This window comes from Corvus brachyrhynchos, unplaced genomic scaffold (assembly GCF_000691975.1).
Source record: "Corvus brachyrhynchos isolate BGI_N302 unplaced genomic scaffold, ASM69197v1 scaffold101, whole genome shotgun sequence".
NCBI lineage: Eukaryota > Metazoa > Chordata > Aves > Passeriformes > Corvidae > Corvus > Corvus brachyrhynchos.
Genome location: NW_008237239.1, coordinates 22166596 through 22190322, shown reverse-complemented (window position 1 = coordinate 22190322; position 23727 = coordinate 22166596). Strand labels below are relative to the sequence as shown.

Below are 23727 nucleotides of genomic sequence, written 5' to 3'. Positions count from 1 at the left end.
CCAGAAGCAGCTGTGGAAGATTTCTTGTCTTTTGAATGAACTGCCCATCAAAATACTGCATTCTGAAATGAGAAAAGGATTGCCAGCAAGATACACAGGGCAGCCAGAGGATTTGTGCAGATGCCCAGGCAGGTTCAGGATAGTATATGAAATAGAAATTTATTTCATATAGCTGGTGTCAGAGTTTTGACAAGGAGCTACATGCTAGACTGCATCCAGTGTATAGACAAGAGAAATCTAGGTATTACTGTCTCCCAAACAAAATTAATTCATACCTTCACAGGGGCAGAACAAAACAAGCAAGGCAGACCTCTGTATAGAGACTCTCTCCTGTGAGGAAAAGCAGTGAAAAATTAGCCATGCATGGGTATGGTATGGGAACTAGTTTTCACTTAGTTAACCTGGCCCAGAAGCTCCTACTTGCCTGTGCAGGGATCTTGGAATATCATGGTATTGTTAGATGCCAGAGAGGCAGTGCTTTAGCAGCTGTTCAGAAGAATGAAGAGCCTTGTGTGGCTCTTGAAGCTGCTTCCCTCTCCTTTCCTCTTCAGAACACCCACTGGAGACAATGCTTCCCTGTGACAGGGGCAACAGCCAGTCTCTGCAAGTGAACTCTGCCTCCTTCTGGGACAGAGATATAATGTTTAAATACAAAAGATGCCCCTAAAATGTCAACAGATGAAGAGAAAGAAAGATCAAGAAGAAGGTATGATTTTACTGAGTTAGGTTATTGGGACTGGTGTATGAAGTTTCTCTCACGTGGCACCTGGAAGCAGGTAAAAGAAACTGATAGGTGTCAAGTTTGGTGCTGCTAAAGACAAGGAACACACATTAACAAGCCTACTTGAAAAGAAGTTGCTTTTCAGGTCAGATATCTGAAACATCCTTTGTTTGGCCCACTGGAAGTAGGCAATGGAAGAAATACTGAAGGAATTGAAATAAGTCTTGCTTTGCTAACTGTTGTGAAGAGTAGTGGCAACCGGGACTCCTCAACAGAAGGCTGACTTAGCTAACTTTGTTCATTTCCTGCTCTCATAGGAAGACAGGTGGTAGGACAAAGAAAAGAGCTGTAATTAAACTCCACCCATCTTCAAAGGAAGGTGAAGATAAATCCATACAATTAGACAATATTTGTACAATTAGAAGCTGAACACTGAGTGATTAGTGATTCATGAATAATGAGCTAGTATCCACTCACAAACCTCAGTGAGGAAATCAACTTTGTGTTTGCTTTGTGACGGTGATCTTTCTCAAACCTCTATCTGTAACCAGAAAGGCATTTAGACACCTCATAAGAAAGTGCAGGAACGTAATTTCTTTTTTATAATTTCTGAGAAATGCCTTTGAAAAAATGTCCAGTGCCTTACTTTCATAATCATATGGCAATTTTGTGTGGAGACTTTTTTGGGTTTTGGTGTTTCGGGTTTTTTGGAGTGTTTTGTAATTGCAGAGTATTAAGTTTACTGTCTGTATTAGGATCTCCAAAGGTTTTGTTTCTTTGAGCTCTTTTTGGAGACTTTGATAATAAAGTATGAATGTCCCTATCCAGTAAGAGAAAAGGCCCACTTCTTTCAGGAACCTGTCTTCACCAGCGGTTCCTGGGTGACGCCAAAGAGAAGAACAAACATCCTCAGGCAACACACTCTGTCTTTACACCCAATCTGTAATCATTACTCTATGGTTTCTTTTTCAAACTCATACAAAGAACACTCAGAACAAAACCCACAACCACCAATAGCTGAGGCCTGAAAAAGGGATTTTTAAGAAGTAAGAGATGGTGTATAAAGCTCTAATTAACCTTGTATGCCCTCCTAGCTGACCCTGGTAACAGCAGGTAGAGACCTCTTGAGATCCCTGAGGAGTGTCCAGTGTGTGCCCCCACAAAGATACATGTGCCAACAGAAGAGGGATCTCCAGAACTCAAGCAAACAGGTTGTTTCCACTTCAGGGGAAGGATGTGGCTCCTACCAGAGGGGCAGTGGGCACACAAGAGTGAGTGTGCAGACACTGGAAGCTTGATACAGGGGGTACTGCATTGAGGCACCGACTAGGGACTCTGTTTTCTTTCATGTTTGCTTTACAAATTGCTCTTCATAAGCCCCTTCACAGAATCCTCTTTGGAGCCACTTGTACTTTCTTCTCTCATATTTCCTGGAAGAGAAACATGAGAACAGAGCAACAAACCTTCTGACTTCTATTTGTTTTTAATCTTCTCCTTTATTACCCCTGGCATTGTTTTCTTGTTGTGCTTTCATGCATTTACCTAATTCTGGCAGTAAACTCTTGGCAGGAATGGTGTTTCCATAAATTTCACTGTATTTATTGAGCTACATGTGATTATCTGCAGAACAGATTATTATTATTATTATTATTATTATTATTATTATTATTATGATTGCAACAGCCAGGTCTCCAGGATTAACCAGTCAGAATGAGGAAAGTCAGCTGCTTTTTAAAAAATATATGTTCTTGACTAATATCAACTGCTTTCCGAGCTCTATAGTGAGGGAGTGAGACTTGCAAGGAATTTCAAACTTCTAAAACATTCCCATCTCAGAGTTATGAATGGGCAAAGGGATAATTTCTAAAATGGGAAACCTGCTAAACTTTATCTGACTGGTAAGTCAGAATACTTTGTCTCATAATGAATTTTTGTTTGACTGAGGGAAATTTTCCATTTTAGCTCACTTAAGGGAGTTCTGGGTTGAGCATTTTGTGAGTTGGCTTTTTTTAGCTTTCACTTTCTTTTCTGTGATTTCTGGTAATCCTCTGTTCTGTTTCAAAACAGGTGGGATTTCAAAAAATGGACAAGAGATTTCAATAGCACAAGCTCTCATGCTCCAGAGTTATTTGGAGCACTAGGAAAATTCCTGTTCTGTATGTCTTGGTTCTCTGCCTTTGAAATGGGCACAGTAATAGACTGTCCCATCAGGGTGATGAGAGAATGAGTGACTTTGGTGTTGTGTGATCAGTCACTCTGTTGAGACGAGGTCTGAAGTTTTAAATTATCATGTAATCTACATATAGAGATCATTGTCATGGTTGGTTTTATCTTTATTTTTGTCTTATGTATATAATAGGTTGAGGGATCATAAATCAATAGGTTGATGGATCAAATTCCTGTGATGGAATATCATAAGGTGCTGTTTACTGATTTAGCAGAAAGGGATTGTTTACCTTTAATATTAATCACCGAGCCTAGGCAAAAATTTGAGCATGGGTTTCCTTAAAAAAGAGATGACATGATTGCAAGTGTTCTTTAAACCTAAGAACTGCATCATGCATTATGGAAAACACAGATTAGGAAACTAAACAAGTTTGATTTTGGTGTTAATGCTTTAATGGCTGGTTGCTTTAAGATTGCTGTAATAACACGTTACTTGTGGTTATGAGTAATAACTGTTATTTAAAATATTACAAAACTATTAATGAGTACTAAGCTTGCGTACACTAATTTTGAGATTGAAGCTTGCTACGTGAGGGTAGTGCTTGTGTAAATTTTGCACATAAATATAAAGCAACAGAGCTGAAGATTACTTGGAGAAAAGTGTTTTTCCAGTACTTTGATACTGCGAAGTGGGAGGTGCCAGACAATAGGTGTCAGCACGGGTTCAGCTATGCACAGCTTCACTGCAAACGGAGATTAAGGCAGCTGGTGTTAAGCACAAGTTTGCTGTGAACTCTGCTTTTAGCAAGCTGAAATGCCTGTAAAGAAGTGCTGAAACAGTGTTTGACAGTTGTTATAAAGTAGCTTTTCTAGGGTATAGACTGGGAAACAGAATAAATGAGTCAGAAGAAAAAAGCTGGTAAAACTAATGTATGTATTGTATTCACTGTGAAATGTTTCCACAATACTTAAGGGAAGACTGTTTCTGAAAATTGTAATTTAATTAGGTTTTGTTGTTTCATGAATTATTCAGGGAGGTTCCTGAGAAGAAGACTTTGATATGGTGCTTTCCCAGGGATTGTAAAGAAATAATAAAAAACCCTAATCAAAACTAATTGAAACTGAAGAAGGAAAGCAAAATCACAAGAATCAGAATGGAGCAGACAGGATAAGGTACAGTGCTAGGAAGCTTCCACAAGACTTTGGAACTCTGCTGTTTTGTGGTGGAATTTTAAACTAGGGCTAGAGGGTTTACATATCTTGTCCATGAAACCAATGCATGCCATATGCAGGGGCCTGTGGAGGAATCTGCAACACCTTTGGAAGAAAAAGCAGGAAGACTTCACGCAAAATATGTGGTTGTGTAATGGAGAAGCCAGAAGAAACCACCACCAGGGAAATGGAAGGCAAAAAGTCCTTGGTTTTCCTCTGTGTTTTACTGGCAACATGTACCTAGGAACCAGGATGTGAGGCTTAAGCCAGAAAAGGTAAGACCAAATGCTTTAAGAGCCCAGTGTAAACATTATGGTCTTAGCCCAGCACCTCAAAAGAGGTGCTGGATCAGAGTGCCAGTTCTCTAGAATTGCTTTTACGTGGACAAACACATACCTGTTTAAATTATGTCCTCCCAGGTAGAGGGTACTGTAGCTTTAAAACTGTGAGGAAAAATAGTGAAATAATCTTGCAGTCAGTCTACCAGCAGATGTGCACATATCAAGGAGCTTTTTAAATAAGCAGGTGCCGTCATTAGAGACCTCTGTGTGGTGAATGCCAGGTGGATGGCTGTGCACAGAACAAGGGAAACAGCTTTTTCTTGTCAATATTTGTGAGGAATAGCTGGGAGAACAACCCCCCCCCCGCTCCAAAGTTTGCATTGCATTGCAAAATCCTGTGAATTCCCTGCTAGCAGCCGTGTCAGTGGCGCACGGCGAGTGCCCCAAGCCTGGCAGGGTAACCTAAAGGGAATGCAGCTGAATTGTGAGCCACTGCTATATAAAAGGGGGCGAGTCACTCTGCTCGTTCCTGCTGCCTTTCTGTCATTAGGGCTGCAGAAGCACCAACCAAACGCAGCTGGCACGCCCCTTCATTGCCTCTTATATAATATGGGGTTTCACAGGGCACTGATGTAGAAATAAAGTCAAACATTGTTGAGGCAGACTCATATTACTTGTGGTGTGGCTGGTGCTCACTCCGCTGTGGGGTGTAGGGCTGCTCTCACAAGGGTGGTCTGCGGCCCTGTTTGAGTGAAATTTGGAAGGTGTGCAGGATGGCTCCAAACAAGGCAGGGGATGAACTTGTTTTCTTTGTGAATGGTAAAAAGGTAAGGAAGATCCCAGCTTTCTGTCCAGCTTGCTCCTGGATTGTGGCTTGATTACTTACTTTTCTAGTTTTCTTTTTCCTCCTCTGAAGTTTTCTGATACGAACACAAATTCCATGGCTTTTAGATATCAAATTGCGAAGACTACATATTGCTTTGCTAAGTGGCTTTTTCTTTTCTTTGACTTTACCTTGTGAATTATTCTGAGAGTAACTCAATTACATAATGTTTCTTTTAGAATTTAGATTTGTTGGCAATAATTTACTACAGTTCTGAGGTAACTACTTATGAATAAGTGTGCACTGCTTAATACAGGCATTTCTACTAGAAATAATTTCAGTAATTACAACAGATCTGGAAAATTTAATTCAAATCTAAGCATCCATATAAAATTCATATGTTCAGTAAGTAATTCTGACATCTGGTTTTTGAAAGGGATTTAGAAAAATGGTTATTCCATTTCTATTTAAGAAGCTAGAAAACTCTTCAGAATCAAAGCCCTTTAACTGATACTGATTCCTGACAATAGCCTAAGAAGTGACTGTGTCTCACAGGAGGCTGGGGTGCTCATTGCACGTGATGGACACATTTGAACAGTTTGTCCCAGAGCCCCCTTTCCTCACTTTGGACTTTGCCTGGCTATCAGTGCAGCCTTGCCTCTTCAAAAGCTTGTAACAAGTCAAAGCTGACTCTTTCTTTGACCAGTGGCTACCAAGTTAATTCTGTTTCTGAGCTCAGCTCAGAGCTAATATTGCCCTACCACCTTCCCCTTGCCTAGATACTTGGACAAGGAAACTTGTGCCAAAGCAGCTTCCTGCTGGGAAACCTGGGGAGAGGAGAGAGTTGCATAGCCACCTGCGTTGAGCCAAGTGTTTGCAAACCTTCCCTGTGCTTAGGGGTAAACCATGCTGCACTAAGTTTGTGCTAGACAATTAATTTTTTAATCCCTTGAGGGATCATACAATACTCTCGGTTAAAAAGCTCTGTGCCATGCCTTACAGACTGGCACAGAATTACTATCCATTTTGCTTTTGTTGGTCTTTCATTCTGGTTTAATCAAGTGTAAATGTGGATGAGAGTGTGGCTACAATTAGGGGTTTTAGTTATGAATTTGGATCCCAAACTGGATTGGAATTAGAACTTTCCAAGGTCCTAGTGGATTTGATATCAATGCTTTATTTTATTGAAGTATCAACAGTTTACTGAAGAATGAAGTTTATCTAGTATGCAGTAAAAGTTAGTCATAGATCTGTTGAATGTAATACTGGTGTAGAGCCCAGGCTTGGTTCTGAGGTTTTACAGAGAAAGGTAACAACTGAAGCTTTGCTCACACAGATTAGCAATGGTTCATATGGGTTAATTGACGTATCAGCTGTTCATTGTTTCTGGAGGGAGATGAAAACTTGAAGGTCCAAGTTAATTGTAACTAGATAATTGCATCTGGTAATTGAAATCATGGCACAGAGTGGTCTGTGAATTTTATGTGATGAATTTTCTGCTATGGTGGGCACAGGTGGTGCACCATTAACTTGTTGTCTTCTTGCTCTGTGAAGTTTTAGTGAGATTCCTCCTTTGTGAACCTCAGTTTGTAGAGGGTGAACTTGGAGCTCTTTGGATCTTGCAGTAGGAGGTTCCCACAAATGTGTTGGGCAATGCAGACCCTGATACAGCCGAGTATCCTGTCTTGTTTGGGTTTTTTTCTGGTGTGCCCTAATGAAAGAGAATTGTAGTGCTGGTGCCAGATCAGCTAAGGTTCAAAACCAATATGCCACTCATGGCAGGTATGAAGAGTTTATAAACAAATTCCTACATGCAGTTACAAGTGGTGCTTCAGCACTGGCTGGTGCTCAGGTATTACAAGAGCACTGCTCTGTGTAAACTGGTAGAAAAGTCCTTCTTCCTGGAGAAAACTTTTGGCTAACACATGAAAATGTCCATTAGTCAAAGCCCAGGGCTGGCCCTATGGGCCTCTCTTTTATGCACGTGGGGTGAGGCAGAGGAAGAGAGAAAGAGGAGCCTAGGCCCTGAAGGCCATCAGCAGAAAACAACCTGTTCATTTAGGATCTTCTGTCTGTCCTTGCTGTGTCCTGCAGATAATGAACCTGCTGTGAGTGACGCTGGCCTTGGTGCATTTCAGCAATTTTTATGGAACTGCTGTTTCTGTTTACAAAAGCCATCTCTCAGAGATGACTGTGTGCATGTGTAAAGGGGTTTATCACAGTGTGATCTTGGCAGCTTGGCTAAAAAGAACCACCAAGGGACGATTAATATTACCAACGGTACCAACTCATTTAAATGTCAAAGCTCTCTCAGCATCCTTTCCTACCGCCTCATGGATCAGGCAGTGCTAGTGAAGGAGCAGGTTCCACTTGCTCTACCTAGAGCCTCCAGTGGCTTTGTTTTTCTATTCCCTTTTTTGAGTGTGTTGCTAAAGTGGCTGAAGTTACAACCCCCCCACCAAATGCAGGTTTAAGAGAGAGAATTGAACTCGTAGGGCAATCTGATCTGTGGCAATTTGTTGGGACATTGCTGCACGTGAAAGGTTATGTGATGGAAAGAGTGCGTGGGCATTTCTGGAATAGCAGGTAGCAAGAGGGGAAGTGGAGAGGCAGGCATTCATATCTTCTCTCTGGTGACCAGTGGCAGGACCTGAGGAAACAGCATGAAGCTACATCAGGGGAGGTTTAGGTTGGATATTAGGGAAAAGTTTTTCACCCAGAGGGTGGCTGGGCACTGGAACAGGCTCCCCAGGGCAGTGGTCACAGCACCAGCCTGACAGAGTTCAGGAAATATTTGGACTTTCACACCATGCTTTCAGGCACATGGTGTGACCCTTGGGCTGTTCTGTGCAGGGCCAGGAGCTGAGCTTTGATGGTTTTAGTGGGTCCCTTCCAAGTCAGTATACTCTGTGATTCTAAGTTAGGATATGGCTCTATCCATCTGGGGCCCTGACGAAATATTCCAGTTGATTCACTGCAAAGAATGTGGCAGTGTGGCCAGTGGGAAAGGTTACTGCTGTGTGAATTCATGGCCGCTTGACCTTGCTAATGAGCTGCTGATATTCTGTCACTGTACAAAACCATGTGATAAGAGGTGGTTTGTAAGATAGGGACATGGACTGCAGCAAATTTTTCTCTCTTGCATTAGCCCAGTCTGCACTGTTGTCAAGAAAACATCTCCTTGGAACAGCTGAGCATACTTCACATTCAGGACTTTTTATTTTAACCACCTGTTTCCTTCACTGGGCATAAAGCTTGGCACACTACTAACTCAAAGTTATCTTAATAGTCTGCCTAGACTAGAATGCAAATCAGCATGCTCAATTGAAAGCTAATAGTGGCAATCTTTTTTCCCTCGGCTGACAAGTCTGTCTCATGCATATGTAGCATGTAATTTTAGTTTAAGCATGTGGAGTGAATATTTCTATTTCTATTCTGAATGCTGAGGGAGGATCTATGCTAGAAGCCACAGCAGACCTCTTACCTCTTCCAAAGTCTGTAGATGTTTGATTGCAGATGGGACCAGTAAAAGACAGGATTTTTTGAGCTTTGGGACCCTCTGGGTTCTACATAAACAGTGACTTACGAGCTTTCAGTGTGCTGGTTTAAAGCAGAACAAAATGTTCTCATGACCAATAGCAGATTTACATTGTGTGGTTATATTCAGTTTGTTCATCTGTGTTCTAATCCTTTTTCCTAGTAAATGCATTTGAAATCTTTCATTGACTTCAGGAATAACACATTCACAGATTTTAAGGTCCTAGGGGACCTTTACATGCAACTGGTCTGACTTGCTGTGTGACAGTCTGGTTAAAACCTTTCACTTTCTCTTCTTGCAACTTGTTGAGTGACTGGGGACTAGTGATTGAATGGGAGCTTGTCCTTCAGGAAAGCATCTGCTTCTCATTTATAGGCCCCAACTGATGGAAAGCTTAGCATGTTGTCTGGTAAACTAGGAAAGTTTGTTTTCTCTTGCTTTCTGTTCCTCTATTTACCTCGTTCAGCTACTGTTCCTTTAAATGGAAAAATCTCTAACTTTCTGGGAATAATAATTAAAATATGATGCTTATGTTGTAAGGGCAATGTTATCTTAATTATTGAAAGGTGGGTAGAGAAGCCAGAAAACAAAATATTTATTGAGATTGAAGTTTTGTACATGAAATTACAGGGAAGTGAGCTCAACGTCTCTCTGGACAAGTCCATGGGCTCTAAAGGTGTAAAGTACTGCTCCAGAGCCTCTTCTGTATGGTACTTAACAGCACAAAGAGCTGCAGGGCCAGGCTGGGCTCCCTGCTGAGGTGGATCTGAGTATTTAAGGATCAGTAGGCAAATAGACACGTAGTACAAACACAGCACTACAGAGCAAATTTGTTGAGAGTCATTTGACTGTCTGTGCCATCCTAACATTTTCAACAATGTTTCTTTCTGCGTTTGATTAATAATTAAGCTACCAAATGCAGTGAAATCCAGTTTTGAATCTCAAAATGTGGCTGTCAATCCAATATACCTGTAATATGACATTTGATTTAAAAAAAACAAAACAAAACAAAATACCAAATACTAAAACCCAGTAACTTACCAAAAAGGAAACATTTCTTTAACTGCGGTATCTAAGTTGTCTGATCCTACAACCACAGAAGGCAATGGGTGGATTTCAGTTTCCTTCTGTACAAGGACACTGGGGGAGGTGAGCAAGAACTGTGATATTGAGCTGTGAATCACATTGTACCGGGCATCAGACAAGACATGTTATCCTCACCCACAGGGTTTTAAAATATTTTAAGAACAAATCACAGCAGGGGATTGCAACAAACCACTGGAGGAATGATAAGTTGGAGGACAAACCAGCATCAACGACAACGAGCAAAAGGCAAGAACAGCAAAAAATTCTTACTCTGTGCCCAGCAAGGGAGACTCATCAATAAGCATCCTCCCACCAGGGATCTGAAGTGAAGAGAAATGGCTTCTTGATCTCTGATGTGTGAGATTTGTGTTAATCCAGAATGTTCTCCAAATTCTTACCCATTATCTCCCTCTGATCCCTAGTCTCTGCCAGAACTGCAGATACACAGCTCCAGTGGAGTAGTTTGAAGTGACTGAAGTAGCAATCCTGGGCTGTTGGCTTGAAAAGTGTAAGGGTGTGCATTGTTTGGGATGTGGTGGGAGACACTTTCTGATTAAGTTGAGCAAAGCTTTGACTTTGGGACTTGACACATTTTTACTTTACTGAAAGTGCATGGAAATGAGTGGTTAAATGAAAAATTAAGGACCAGGCCTGTCTTTTATTTCCTACTTCCTAAAAAGAAGCCCGTGGGCCAAACTTTTAATTGCTTGGTTTGACTACATAAAAGAGCGCTTCTTGGACTCTTTCAAGAAAACCTCTTTAGGCGTTTTCTTTGATATAAGCACAGAATAGTCTTTAACTGTTCTGAAGTTTTTTTCTCTTTGCCTGGCTATCTTGGAAGTTGCTTTGGAAGGGTTTGCAATGGCCATTGGCACAGACGTGAGGAAGAAACTCAGTGTGACAGTGACAGTGGGAATTGCTGGGAAAGGCTCTGTGCTTGTGGAATGGCTCTGAAAGGCCATTTGTCCACTCGCAGTCACAGGGATGTTTGGAATTTCCTACTCATGTCTGCCTGTTTGCCAAACTGCTGCAGAGGGATGTATGGGCTTACTCTGAACCAGATGGTCATGGAAGAGCCACTGCATGCTTTTATTTGTTTCTATGCATCCAGGAGGTGAGGGAACAGGGGCACTCTGCTCTGAATAGCAGCAATGAATGCTGCATGATCTACAGTATGACATTCCCAAACTAGAATGGACTCTTTTTTTCCAGTAGATCATCCCCAGTGCAGGAATGAGATGTACAAAAAGTGACCAGTTGGGTTTTGTAGCAGCAATTTTATCAGTTAGTTCTAACAAGGTGAACTCAAACAGGAAGTATGAACCTTGTCTTATTAAAATGCCCTAGGGTGTATCACCGTGTTCCGCAGCCGTAGGGATGAGGAGAGAAGATCCAGCAGCACGAATTGTGCAATGCAACCAGATTGATTTATTTAATTATTTTACAAACTCTTTTATAGACTTCTTTCTTCATAGTCTAATTGGACAAAGGATCAGCCACCCCTTGGGGTGATTGGCTAAAATCCTAAAACATCCATTGTCAAAATATTTTTCTACTATACCATAAACAAGTCTTTTCAAGGTTGCAGGTGGCTTGGGTGTTTACATAACTCTGCTACCTCTTCTGTGAGAGAGAAAAGTCTCTCACAGACTTAGAAAATAGCAAGAAAATCCTTGCTAGCAGCATTTTTGTATCGATGTTGTCTCTTTAGAATAACCCTGTCACGTGTCAAGAGGATAAAACTGAAGCAGTACAGAGGTTATGAATGTTTCTTATCAATAAAAAAAATAAAAAAATGCTTGTACAAATGACCCCTGTTTCAATTTGCCCTTCAAACTGGGAGTGATTAATTTAAATAAACTGTAACTATTGTACGAATAAGATCCAGGAACATGATTACATTCTGGCACACAGTGAATTTGGAAAAGTTTCTTGACACTTTATTAATAACAGAAGAAGGGGAAGACAAGCCCTGTGACCATTTGGAGGCGAGGGCAGATCTTTGGTTTCTGACCACTGAGCAGAGGTTGAAGTAAAATCTCTAATGGTTATTTTATGTCTAATGAATAACTACTCATTCTGTTGTTTATTAATAGTAGGTGGGAGCTGCCTCAAAATGTGCAGCAAAGCTTTCTCCTTGCTTGGAATTTCATATTCCTGCATTTGGGATGGCTACTAATATAATACAGATTGATTTAATGTTGCAAAGAAAGGAGTAACTTCAAAGAGAATTGGTTCTTGCTGTCCATCCTGCAGCGCCCATGTTGTCACATTACAGTTTCCACTGTTGGGTATTTTTCTCTGCAAAGCCTGTTACTGATGCCCTTTCTGTCATTCTGTTTATCTGCTCATTTTCTCTGCCCCTTCTAATAGTAAGAAGAAAGGACAGAGTTCAGTTATTCAGGGGTTAGAAAAGATAAGACACCATTTGGGACATGTCAGGAACCCAAGATTTGAGTACAAAACACAGTTTTTTCTCTGCTCACTACTAATTCTGTTTGCTATTTTTGGTGAAGGGTTGTTTTAGATTTGCCTCAGTGTGCCATGACTGCAAAACTCTGATGTATATAATGCATATACTTTCCTCTGACACAATAAATTCAAGGAAACATTGTGTCTGGATACATGACCAACGTTGCTGAAACTATCAGTGATTTTGCTCCCTGCCTTGGAAAAGAAGTTGCAGAAAGACCAAACTTTCCCCTTTCAACTCACTTATCTGTGTTGTAAAACATTTCATGTTTAACAATATCTTTTCCTTCTTGCAGGTGGTGGAAAAAGATGTGGACCCAGAAACGACCCTGCTAACTTATCTACGAAGAAAATGTATCCAGTGTCAGAAGAAACTGCAAAAGGCTTTAAATGCCTACAGCATTTCATAATTGTTTACTGTTCTGTCACTTGAGTACTGGGCAGAGTTTTTGAACAGAGTGTAAGAGGGAGTGCTTTGCATTGTCTGGTATTTCTTGCTGGCAAAGATTACAGCTGCTATTCCAGCTTCAACGATAACAAATTTTAAATAATATACTTAAAATGATTTATTAACACTTCAGAGGAAAAAAATTTAATTTCTCAGAAATATAATATGATGGAAAGGAAGCAATAATGAGATGGCAATAAAACTGAAGGAAATTTAAGTTTGTTCCGCACAAACCGTAAAGAATTTTCTGGCCAGAACATCACAGCCTCTTGAGATCCTGTTTGTATCATCCAATGATTTGGATGTTACTGGCTAGCTAGTATCCCATAACTTGATAATTCTGTGCTGTTTATCAGATGGCCCAGGGAGGCAGGCTCAGGGGCAGGGGTTCCCCCCACTTACCGTGGGCCTGTTTACATAAGCAGATACAAGCGGTCACGTTTCAGCCCTGTTTGAAACCGAGCAACACGTGAGTCAGTACAGCTTCAGGAGCTGGGTAGCTATTACTGTGATGGCCAGGCTGGCTGTACCAGGTCTGCTTCCGTAGGTAGTGTCATTCCCTGTTTTCTGAGTTTTTGTCTGGCCACCTGGGTGTGTACATGTGCCAAACTGTTCACAGCTGTGCTGGTGTATCCCTACCATGCTGCTGCGTTCCATTTGTCTGGGAGCTGAAGGAAGTGCAGGGATATGAATCACACTCCTCTTTGAGGTTTCCAGCAGAACTATCAACAGCCCTATTTATCTGATTTACCACAGATGGACAAAGGTCAAGAGGAAATGTAAGTGGCAGGACTCTTGTGCCCAGGTGTGCCTGTCTTACCGCTCGAACTTTTATGTCTAAGCTTGTTGATATCTAATGCAAATAGCTTTGTAAAGAGAGAATCTGAGCTCTTCAAAACCTACTGATCTTCTACATGAGCATTCTGGTGAACTTACTTTGTAGATATCTGATTAGGGTCAGACAAATACTTGGAGAAACATGTTTTATTGGGGCAGGTTAGCACTGTCATCAAGGGAAACACTGGATGGCATAAGAAAGCTGTATTTCTGCTCAAGGGGGCACATGATTGTATGAAAAGCAAAGGTGCCTTTAAGGACATGATTTAGTCGTGGGCTTGGCAGCATTAGGTTTGCATTAAACACACGGCTTAGTGGTGGACTTGGCAGCATTATGTTTATGGTTAGACTTGGTGATCTTAGAGGTCTTTTCCAACCTAAATGATTCTGTGATTTCTATGACTCTCTAGAAATGGTCAGTTCCACAACGTTTGCAGTGAAGTAGAGGATGAATTGAGTTCCCTGTATCACAGTGCCTGTTGCTTTTCCAAAGGTGCTGTGATACAGGGAAAGGCACTTGTTGTCTCAACTCAGTCCATTGTCCATTGCCAATAAAATCAGCAGTTTTTAAATCCACCAAAAGTCTCTCAACATTGGCCAATCCTCTTTGCAGTACAGAATAGTGTCTAATTACCTTCTGGTAAGTGAAGGAACCTAAGCAGAAGTGACTCAAGGAATTCTCTCCTGAACTTCCTTTGCAGCACATTTGATTTAACTCCTCATTGTAAAGCGTGGCCATGAGCTCAGCAGTCTGTGGAGGAATCTGCTTAGGCCAGGCCATACGCTCTGTGAGCCACCAGGTGTCTGTGCAGTGGTTCTGTACATCTCCACCAGCTCTGGCTCTCAGTGTCTCTCTCCTATGGTTTTATGGGATCCAGGCTCCTGGGGAGTGTACTTGGCTGGTTTTGTCCCCCGCAACTGGCAAGCCATCATAAAGGGGGTGGCCAGACCATGGCTTTTGAGATGCAGGTAGTTCGTGAGCAGTTCAAATGCAGCTCCCAGTCAGTGCTAAACTGTGGAACTTGTAGCCCTGAGTGACTGCCCTGCCTGGGAGCCTTCTGGGTGGTAGGAGCCACCAGGTGTAGGAAGAAGTCAAGCCCACCAGTGAGAGGTGCTGAAGGAGATGCTGCTGCATGGCTCAGGGATGTGGCTGCATGCCTGAACAACTGCTCAGCAATTACCAGTGCTTTATCTCTCTTATATAATTTCCTTTTCTAAGTAATGGGAAGTGGGAACTGTCGGAGTTCAGGATATTTTTTTGTCTATTTCTGAGAGTCTATTGTAGTGTGGGCTGTGTCCTTATTAGGATTTTGGGTGCTGATCTCAATACTCACATGTCAGCTTTTGAAACTTTGCTTATGTTAAATTATAAAGCAGAAGAAATGAGTGCTTTGTTTCCAGCAAGAACTTTTTGCTCAGCCTTGATTGATAACTTGAGCAGGTTTCTGCCAACACTTTTCGAGTTTTCCTTAATTCCTGTTCTCTCAGTGGGCCTGTGTGGAACCAAACTAGGCTGTGGAGAAGGTGGATGTGGTGCTTGCACTGTTATGATATCCAAGTATGACCCCTTTCGGAAGAAAATCCTGTATCCTTTGCAATCTGAACTCTGCAACTGAGAAATAAAATGGGGACAGATCCAGGTTCTTGACATACCAGACATGGTACTATTTAAAAAAAAAAGTTATATAATGAATGTTTCTGCCAGAACATAGTTTTTCACTTTCAGAACGTAAGCTCAGAAGGCTAAGATAAGAAAGTACTTTTCTTAGAGCATTGCACAATGCTGATAGGGAACTATTTCTTTGTGCCCTGCAATACCTGCACTGATTCTAATATAACTTTTTCCTGTGAGAATCCAAATAATGATTCCTGTGATAAAATCATAAAATCTTCATTGTTATTGTATTGTGACAATCATCTGGTTTCTGTACGCCAGCAGATATTAACTTCTTTCTCTAGTTGTATTGTAACCTTCAGAGTTATTTCCTGAGACAAAATTTCCTCCAGTTCTCACTTTAATTTATTGAAAGGGGAAGCAATGGAATCAAACAAAATTGGGAAGGGAGAGAGGATGAGACAGAGAGACAGGGCCCAGTTTATTTTTACTGTGGGGAATAGAAAGCGCTGAAATCTTTCATATATTTGGAATAATTCTTGGAGATGCTTTAACTTGGATCATCTAACTGAGTGGTTCTGCTCAACTACATGGCCATGAATAGGATATCTTTAGGGTCATTATTCTGTCTTGATAGAAATGAGATGAAATAGCTAGTTCTTGTAAGAGTTTTGGGAACATTATTCTCTTTTACCTTCAGTCTAGACTTTTTCCGCATGTTTGCCATCTAGAAACAGCTTTCTAGGTAAAAGGCTGAGAACTCCAGGTTCTTATGTAACTTTGCAAGTGTCCAGCTGTACAGCATCTTGGTATTTGTAGTCTGCCCCTATAAATTACCTATAGGAGTTCTGTAGCTTAATGTGCAACAAGGATGTTTAAAGTTGTTATTTCTAGGTGAAAACCTATGATGTATGCCCATTTCAAACTTCAAGTGAAGTTGATGAGAGCTTCGGATGACCAGGTGCTATAGGATTTGGCTTGTAACTAACACTTATATCACATCTATTTAAGTGCTCCTATTGTGTCCACCGCTGTAGCTTCCAAGTACTCTTCAGTGCTCCAGTTCCCTTTTCCCTTTGCTGAGCAGCACTGTCAGATGAAATGACCTTAATTTACTATTTTAGCCACCATACTGCCAATGCTTGTCTCTTCCCTGTCTGTGCCCTGCATCACGTAGCTGTAACTACTGTTGAAGGCATAGGAAACACAAAATCCAGGCTGCACCCAGCCCAGGTAAGCTATTAATACTGGTAACTTTCAAACCCTCTGTGCACGTTTTCATATGTTAATTAAACCTGTCTCAGGGCACTGGGACCTCCACCATAATGCTAAATCCACGAGGCTGACTCTGAGCAATCCGTACTTTCAGGAATGGCTAAGTGACAGAATCAAACTCCTGGGCCAAGGCTGCAGCTCTGTTATGTGCCTAACAAGTTAACTGGTGCTATCCTGGCTGAATTGCCAGTGCTTTTGTTCTAGGGCTACATGGCTATATGGGTCCACATCCTGGTCTGGGAAGGCTGATGTTGTGGGGAAAGCCAATATTATGACCTGGAGCTAGGAAATCTGAGATAGGTTTGGGCTCTCCTATGGCCTTCCACAAATGGCCTTGGTTTCTGATCTTGCATAGTTAGGTAGTACTCCCCACAGTAGTGAAGTTAGGTTTGGTTCAGCAACGTTTCTGGAGTCCCAAAATATTCTTGGTGAGAAAGAGTGATGGGAACATGAAGTCTTGCTCTTGTGGCCAGGTGTTACAATGCAGCCTCGCCTCTCTTTGTCAGAGACTCTGCTCCCTTAAGGTAAACTGTGATTCACCTCGGTTTGCCCAGTGGGTGGGACTTGTGCCAGTATCTGAGGAGTAAACAACAAAGTGAAAAATAAGTTACATGTGCATGACTGGATGGCAGCCAGTCTGACCTTCGTTTATTTGTCTTCTTTTCCCTCCCCTCGCCTGAAGATTCTGACAGCTAAGTTTTGAAATTCAAACTCAGGTCTAAGCAGGTAGCCCCAGCCTTCCTAGCACAGTAAATCTATAGAACTCCTGATCTCGCTGGAGGCTTCTAGTGGCCTTCAGTCACATTTTGATTTGAAGCCTAGATGCAAACTTTTCAGGCTGCTCTTTTTTTTGAAGTCTGTCTCACAGATTAATTGACCAACTCATCAAGGAACATCTTATGATAATCTTAGCTCCTCTCGTGAGATTGTTTTTAATAGAGATATTACAGAAACAAGCACAACAATGAGCTCACCTTGATATTATGGGCTAATGGCAGTTTTTACTTTCTCTCAGGAGAGAATAGCAAAAAGTCATGGATCCCAGTGTGGCTTTTGCACTCCAGGCATTGTCATGTCCATGTACACATTGCTTCGGAACAACCCCGAGCCCCACATGGAGGACATCGAAGATGCTTTCCAAGGTAAAACACACAGCCCTGCAGAGGTGCAACCTGGTCTGCTTTTATTACATCTGCTTCACCCAGTGGGATGGAGGTGCACCATTATTTATTTAATGTATTTTGTTAAAAATAGATGATTGTTGTTGAGGTTAAGAAGTAGCTTTTCCACTAGGAGACCGGTCAGGTGCTATGAAGTGAACATTGTAGTTCATAAGCAAGGGCAAGTGGCCTCAGTCTGGCATTGGGAACCCACTAATTTTAACAGCAGAACAAAAGGTGGCCTGTCCCTAAGGGGCTTCAAAGAGTGTCCTTCTTTATTCATTGCTGTCACAAGAGCCTGCAGAGGTGACAGAGAATGTGTGGGTCAGGCAACCTCAAGTCAAGGACCAAGACAGCAACATACAATGATGGAGTGGGGCAGAATCCAACTGTGTAAATCCTGTGAGAGGCTGCTGTTGTTGCTGAGGTTAGAGTCACTACTGTGCTTCCAGCAGTGAGCTGAGAGGAATGATGATGCAGGAGAAAGCAATCTCTGTGTAATTCAGGAGGCAGACTAGTTGGTATACTGATAAGACTCACACAATTGAGATAAATGAATACTGAATAAGACAGATTGAATTTGTTCTAAATGAATTTCAATTTAAATTTCAACAAAAAGGGATGGTAGGCTTGTTGCAAGGTTCCTAATGAAATTTTCCTCCTCCCAGTTTTTTCATTAGCTGTATCAAGATTTGACAAGCTTTTGTGAGAAACAATAAAATGTTCTAAAAGAAGAGAATTTTTTAGCCAAATGACACTAAATCCTTATCCTTTTGCTCTGGTAATGCAGGGAACTTGTGTCGGTGTACAGGCTACAGACCCATTCTGGAAGGATACAGGACTTTTGCTAAAGTAAGTGGCCTGTTTTAAAAAAACCTGGAAGGTTGGCTGTCTTTCTGTGTTACTGAAACACACCATGAGCTCAAATGGGGAGGAAGGAAATACATATGCTCCAACAACCCAGCTCCAGCTCTTGACCTCTTTGTATGTGATTCATGCATTAATAATTCAGAAAGACCAAATCCTTTACTCACTGCACTTGCTGGTAGACTTGAATAAATTCCACCTGATGGTCACTTTTTGGATCACAGATAATCAGACTCTATAACTCTTTTCCATAAGTCTTGGAAAAACTCATCCTCTCTGCATAATACAGCTTGCAGCTGATCCCTGGTGTGGACAAAGTGTAAAGGTATGGTGCACAGTTAGGGACATGCTGTGGAGGAATCTGGTGAGGAATTTGGTTTCTTGAAAGATCAGTTGCAGAGCAGGAATAGCTCTGGAAAAAAGTTGAAGTCACTGTTGTACAGCTCTTGCCCAGAATTCTTCTGCTGCTTTGGGTGAGGTGTGAAGTTTTGCCATAAATTTTCTCTAGTCCCTTTGTACCTGAAAGAGTGCTGGAGGCTGTGAAGAAGAGTAGATCATTATGTACTTCAGTGATTACCAACTACTCCTGGGTCTACACTGGTATTAAATATCAAAAGAAAAGAATTTACAATGATGCCCATTAATTTCATGTTATTATTTTATTATCCAGAATTGCAATCAATGAAAGAGAATACAAGCAGGTGTGAGATCCTTTACAAATTGTTGATAGATCCAGTTAATAAAAGCCTACTTGGATTTCCAACAGGCTTTGCACAGTGTCTCACCAAAAACTTTTAAGGACAATATGGGCTAAGAGGGAAGATCTCTGTATGGATGAAAGATTGGTTAAAAGGCAGGAAATGGCAAGTAGGAGAAAATGGTATATTTTTGCAGTGAAGGGAGGTCACTGCTGTGGAGTTCTGCTGGGACCTGTGGTGGGAAGCAAGGCTGTTGCAGCTATCCCTAAATGTGGTTGAAAAGAGTGTGACTAGGGGTATGAGAAAATAAGCTAACAGATATCAAGTTAGTCTGGGTAGTGAAGGCAGGAATTGGCTTTGAGGAATTTCTGAAAGACTTTATGAACCTGAGAGACTGGAGAATAGAAATGGATACAAAATTCAGGGCAAATACATGCAAAGCAACTTATGGAGTGAAAGGCAGTCATTTCACATTTAAAATGTAGGCTGTGAACAGACAAGTTTCCATGCGGGAAGGTGATCTTGGAGGTCTGGGAGGCAGGTCCATGGAAACATCAGCTCAGTGCTCACTGGCAGTGAGAACAACATTTCAAAGGGTAGAGGACAAAACAGAAAACATTGCCATGGCTCTTCCTGCACTTGAGTACTCTGTGGAGTTCTTCTCTCATCTCTAACAGGGTATAGCAGAATAGGAGAAGATTCAGAGAAATGGAACAAGGTTCACATCTGTGGCAATCTGACTTCCAGACAGGGGAGCACTGAGTGCACCTCAGCCACAAAAAGAGATGCCAGGAGAGGAAGGGACTCTACATAGCACATACAGTGGTTTCTGTTGAGCTTTAGTAGAGATCAACAAAATTGTGATTAGCAGGTGGAATGTGAATAGGCAACTGCTATTTCCTGCTTCTCCCAGTAAAAGAGCATTTCAAGAAATGAAACTAATAGGAGTCAGATTGAAAATGAAGGCAGATGATCTGCCTGGTGGTATTGTATGTGCTTGTCCCTTTCAGTCTTCTCTGGGTATCTCCTCACAGCTCCAGAGGTACTGGTTGAATGGTCAGAATAGCTCCAAACCAGAGTAAGAGGTTTACCAGTAGAGTGGGCATGACCTTGTCATCACACTGCAGGATATTGCAAGAGAAACACCTACTTGCCTGGCACCTTTCATCTCCCACTTCTGCTTTGGATGTAATTAATGTGGGATCAATTTCTCTCAAAAGGGGATCAAGCCTACTTTGTTTCCTTGGAGTCTGCACTTTTTTTCTCAGTACAGTTTTTGTTCCCACAGGATGTGAATTGCTGTGGTAGTGTTGCCAATGGCACTGGATGCTGTCGTAGTGGGAGGGAAAATACCATGGTAAGCTGAATGTTAAAACCCATAACCTCGATTTTCAATATAGCATTGGGGCTTTGATGTATTAGCCACCTCTCTGGCTCTGCTGTGGTGCAGACATTCAGAACTCTCTGAGCTGTTTTCAGTGTCTGTCTCTTGGAAAATGCTGGTTCTGTGTATGTCCTGTTTAGCATGGATGGCCATCATGAGATGGGTTTTAAAACAGTGATGTTCCTTCTGAGTCTGCAAGGTGCAACCCTCCCGTGAAATAGCACGGTGACAGCTGTAAGCAGTGTGTTACCAGCTTCTGGTGCATTGAAGTGATGCATCTGTCTGTGAAAACAGATCTGAATTCCCCACTATGATCTTCCCCAAACTTTGCTGTCCAATGGTGAAGTAATTTCCTCTCTGTTCCAAAACTGTACGTTTGGAACCTTTTGGAATATCTGGAGGGAAAAAAGTTAATCACATTGTATGTACCAGTCTAGGTAAAAAACAAATGAAGGGATGGAAAGAAGAAATTGGTGCATAAGGTAGTGCGAATATAAAATGAATTTAGGAAACACAGAATATAATGAAATCCATTACCAGAAATTTCCAGGAAATTTCTGTGGATTCTTTTTTAGGAAGCATCTAGTGTTGTATGGAATATTCCAGCAATTCAGACTGCTTGGAGTCCTTTCATTCAAGCAGTTTATTAATGAAAAAGAGGACTGCAAATTTATGAAGTTCAGGGATTGATAAAAGGGAAGGACTATATTCTGTGAAAGTTGCAATGTTCTGACTTTGTTTAGAATAGCTGAAGTGTGCTTGTTTCTTCTTCAGAATGGGGGCTGCTGTGGAGGAAAAGCCAATGGTCCAGGCTGCTGCATGAATGGAAAAGAAGACAGTGTGGTAAGGTGCCTCTCAACTATTAGATTTTTCTTTATTTCTGATGCTTTAAAGTCTTAGATCTGACTTCTTGTATGCCCAAGCCCAGTGTTTTTATTTTAACAATATTTATGCAAAGCAGTTTAGACTAGTTTATATTTTATGGTCAGAAGAGCATACGTCAGAAAAGGTATCTTTGACATAATTTAACATGCCACTGTGAAAGGAATGACACTTTTGATTGACAAAAACATATTAGCGTGTTCAGGGTTGAGGCTTCTGACAAGACAAGCAGGGGAATCAGAAAAATATGACTGAAGAACCTTACATGCTGAATCAGGTGGCATCATTTTGCTGTGTTTGCCATGTTTTGCTCTATGAAATAGTAACAGGGATTTGAGTAGAAAGAGGAATGAGTTATGGTTGTATGTGGAGAGCTTTCTCCTCAGTCACTAGCCATTTGCATTTTCTCTGTCACAGACAATGACATCCTCCAGCCTGTTCAATTCTTCTGAGTTCCAGCCACTGGATCCCACACAGGAGCCAATCTTCCCACCAGAGTTAATGGTAAGTTCATTCAAAAAGAAATAGCAGTGATTTGTTGGCTTTGTTGTTCTGTACAAGGTTTGAGTGACTCTGTCCTGAGGAAATGACAGGGCAAAAATGGCTGCTAATAAAAGAAAATGCATGGGCATGAACCCTTCCCTGTTTTATAAAACAGAAGGTGTTTCAGCCAGGGTGGTTTAAAAGAAATATGCAGGCCAGGTGCCTGCTCCAGCTGTCTGGCTTTCCTCTCTGGTTCTCACCATATGTGCCTCTGCTCTTGGGTTGCCTTCCTTTCCAGTCACTGCCTGTCTGGGGGTGGAACAGTTGCTAAAATCCAAATGTCAATTTACTAGGTCAGATGGGAACTTCTACATCAAATATGGATATATCTGAGCTTGTCTCCCTGTGTTCCCTTTATAGTGTAGGAAGAGAAGTAGGAACTACAGGATGTAGCTGAATACATCCCAAATAGTTGACTTTTCAAAACACTTCTCTCACCATAGCAGGAGTAAAAGTTGGTTGGCTCACAGTGACATTAAAAGTTAGATGAGATTAGTTTCTCTCCATGTTTCATTCCTGTCTTTCCTGGGGATCCTTCCCCCTAAGCAATGTGTCCCAGCGAGGAATCTAATCCAGCACATGACGCATTTACAGCTTCCTTCACACTTAACAACAACTGAAATTCAGTCATTAGTTCCGCTGCTGTATCCAGCTCAAATGTGTCATGAGCTTCAGCATGAGTAGGTTCTCTTAGACCATAGCATGAGATATATTCAGCTTGAGATAGGGCTCCTCTGTTTCTTCTCCAAGATGTTCTCCTGCCCAAGGGTTGATCTCACATTTTCTTCAGTCACGGGATGAAGTAGTTAAAAAGGGAATCAGAACCTGGCCTACCAGGTAATTGCAATTCATCAGTGCTAAAGACTGACATTTTTGGATTGAGATGAGAATGGAAAACCCATTGAAGCAACTGAAGCCATGGGCATCAGCCAGAACCTTGGTCAGATGGATCCTGCTGGCACAGATCTTGCTAGGGAGATGTGGCAGCAGGATGCACCTGGCAGTATCAGGAAGGGAGAACTTTTGTCAGCATGAAAGACTTTCATCACTGCTAGCAGAAGGATGGGGAATGGCAAACTGCCAACAAGTGTGGATATCCCAGCCTCCCTATCAGTAACTCAGCTGAGATGGAGCCCAGTGTGGCACAGGCATGGGCAGCATGTGAGCAGGGATTTTTGGCTCCATGTAGAGGCTGAGCTCTATCTGAATTCCCTTCTGCAGACTCAGAGTAACAAACAGCAGAAGCAGATGTGTTTCAAAGGCGAGCGTGTGATGTGGATCCAGCCCACAACTCTCAATGAACTGGTGTCTCTCAAATCCCAGTACCCCAATGCCAAACTCGTTGTGGGGAACACAGAAGTGGGTAAGAGAAAGAGCTGATACTTATTATGAACAGTTGGAAAACCTTCCATTAAGTATTTTGTGAGAACACTGCAAATGTAAACCTCTTTCATGTCATTGCTGTTAAAAAGCTATTTATTTTTCAGGTTGCATGTAGGAACAGATTTTCTTCTCAGGTAGATTAATCTCACAGTGAATGTTTTTCCTCATTCTTTGCTGTGTCAGGTGTAAAAAAGGCTAATCCAGATCCCTGAGCCTTTGTGCTATTTTGTGGAATTTTGAGAAAAGGGGAGTGACACAGCATAAAATATCCCCATAATCAATTGAATTCAGTCGTGAAAGCTGCATTTTGAAGGACTTCAGTGAGCAAACTCTCAA

General features: G+C 41.6%; 1 protein-coding gene across 1 annotated transcript in view; it reads left to right on the top strand.

Moving 5' to 3' along the window:
• The first annotated feature begins 4915 nt into the window (after window positions 1–4915).
• Window positions 4916–23727, top strand: part of XDH (xanthine dehydrogenase) — a 48688-nt gene continuing 29876 nt past the window's right edge. The window contains exons 1-10 of the mRNA XM_008630386.2: window positions 4916–5207; window positions 12596–12653; window positions 15073–15169; window positions 16324–16432; window positions 17490–17616; window positions 18425–18486; window positions 20488–20556; window positions 21358–21426; window positions 21883–21969; window positions 23230–23371. Of these exons, the coding sequence (XP_008628608.2) occupies window positions 5154–5207; window positions 12596–12653; window positions 15073–15169; window positions 16324–16432; window positions 17490–17616; window positions 18425–18486; window positions 20488–20556; window positions 21358–21426; window positions 21883–21969; window positions 23230–23371 (874 nt within the window). The 5' untranslated portion in view covers window positions 4916–5153. The remainder of the gene's footprint in view (window positions 5208–12595; window positions 12654–15072; window positions 15170–16323; window positions 16433–17489; window positions 17617–18424; window positions 18487–20487; window positions 20557–21357; window positions 21427–21882; window positions 21970–23229; window positions 23372–23727) is intronic.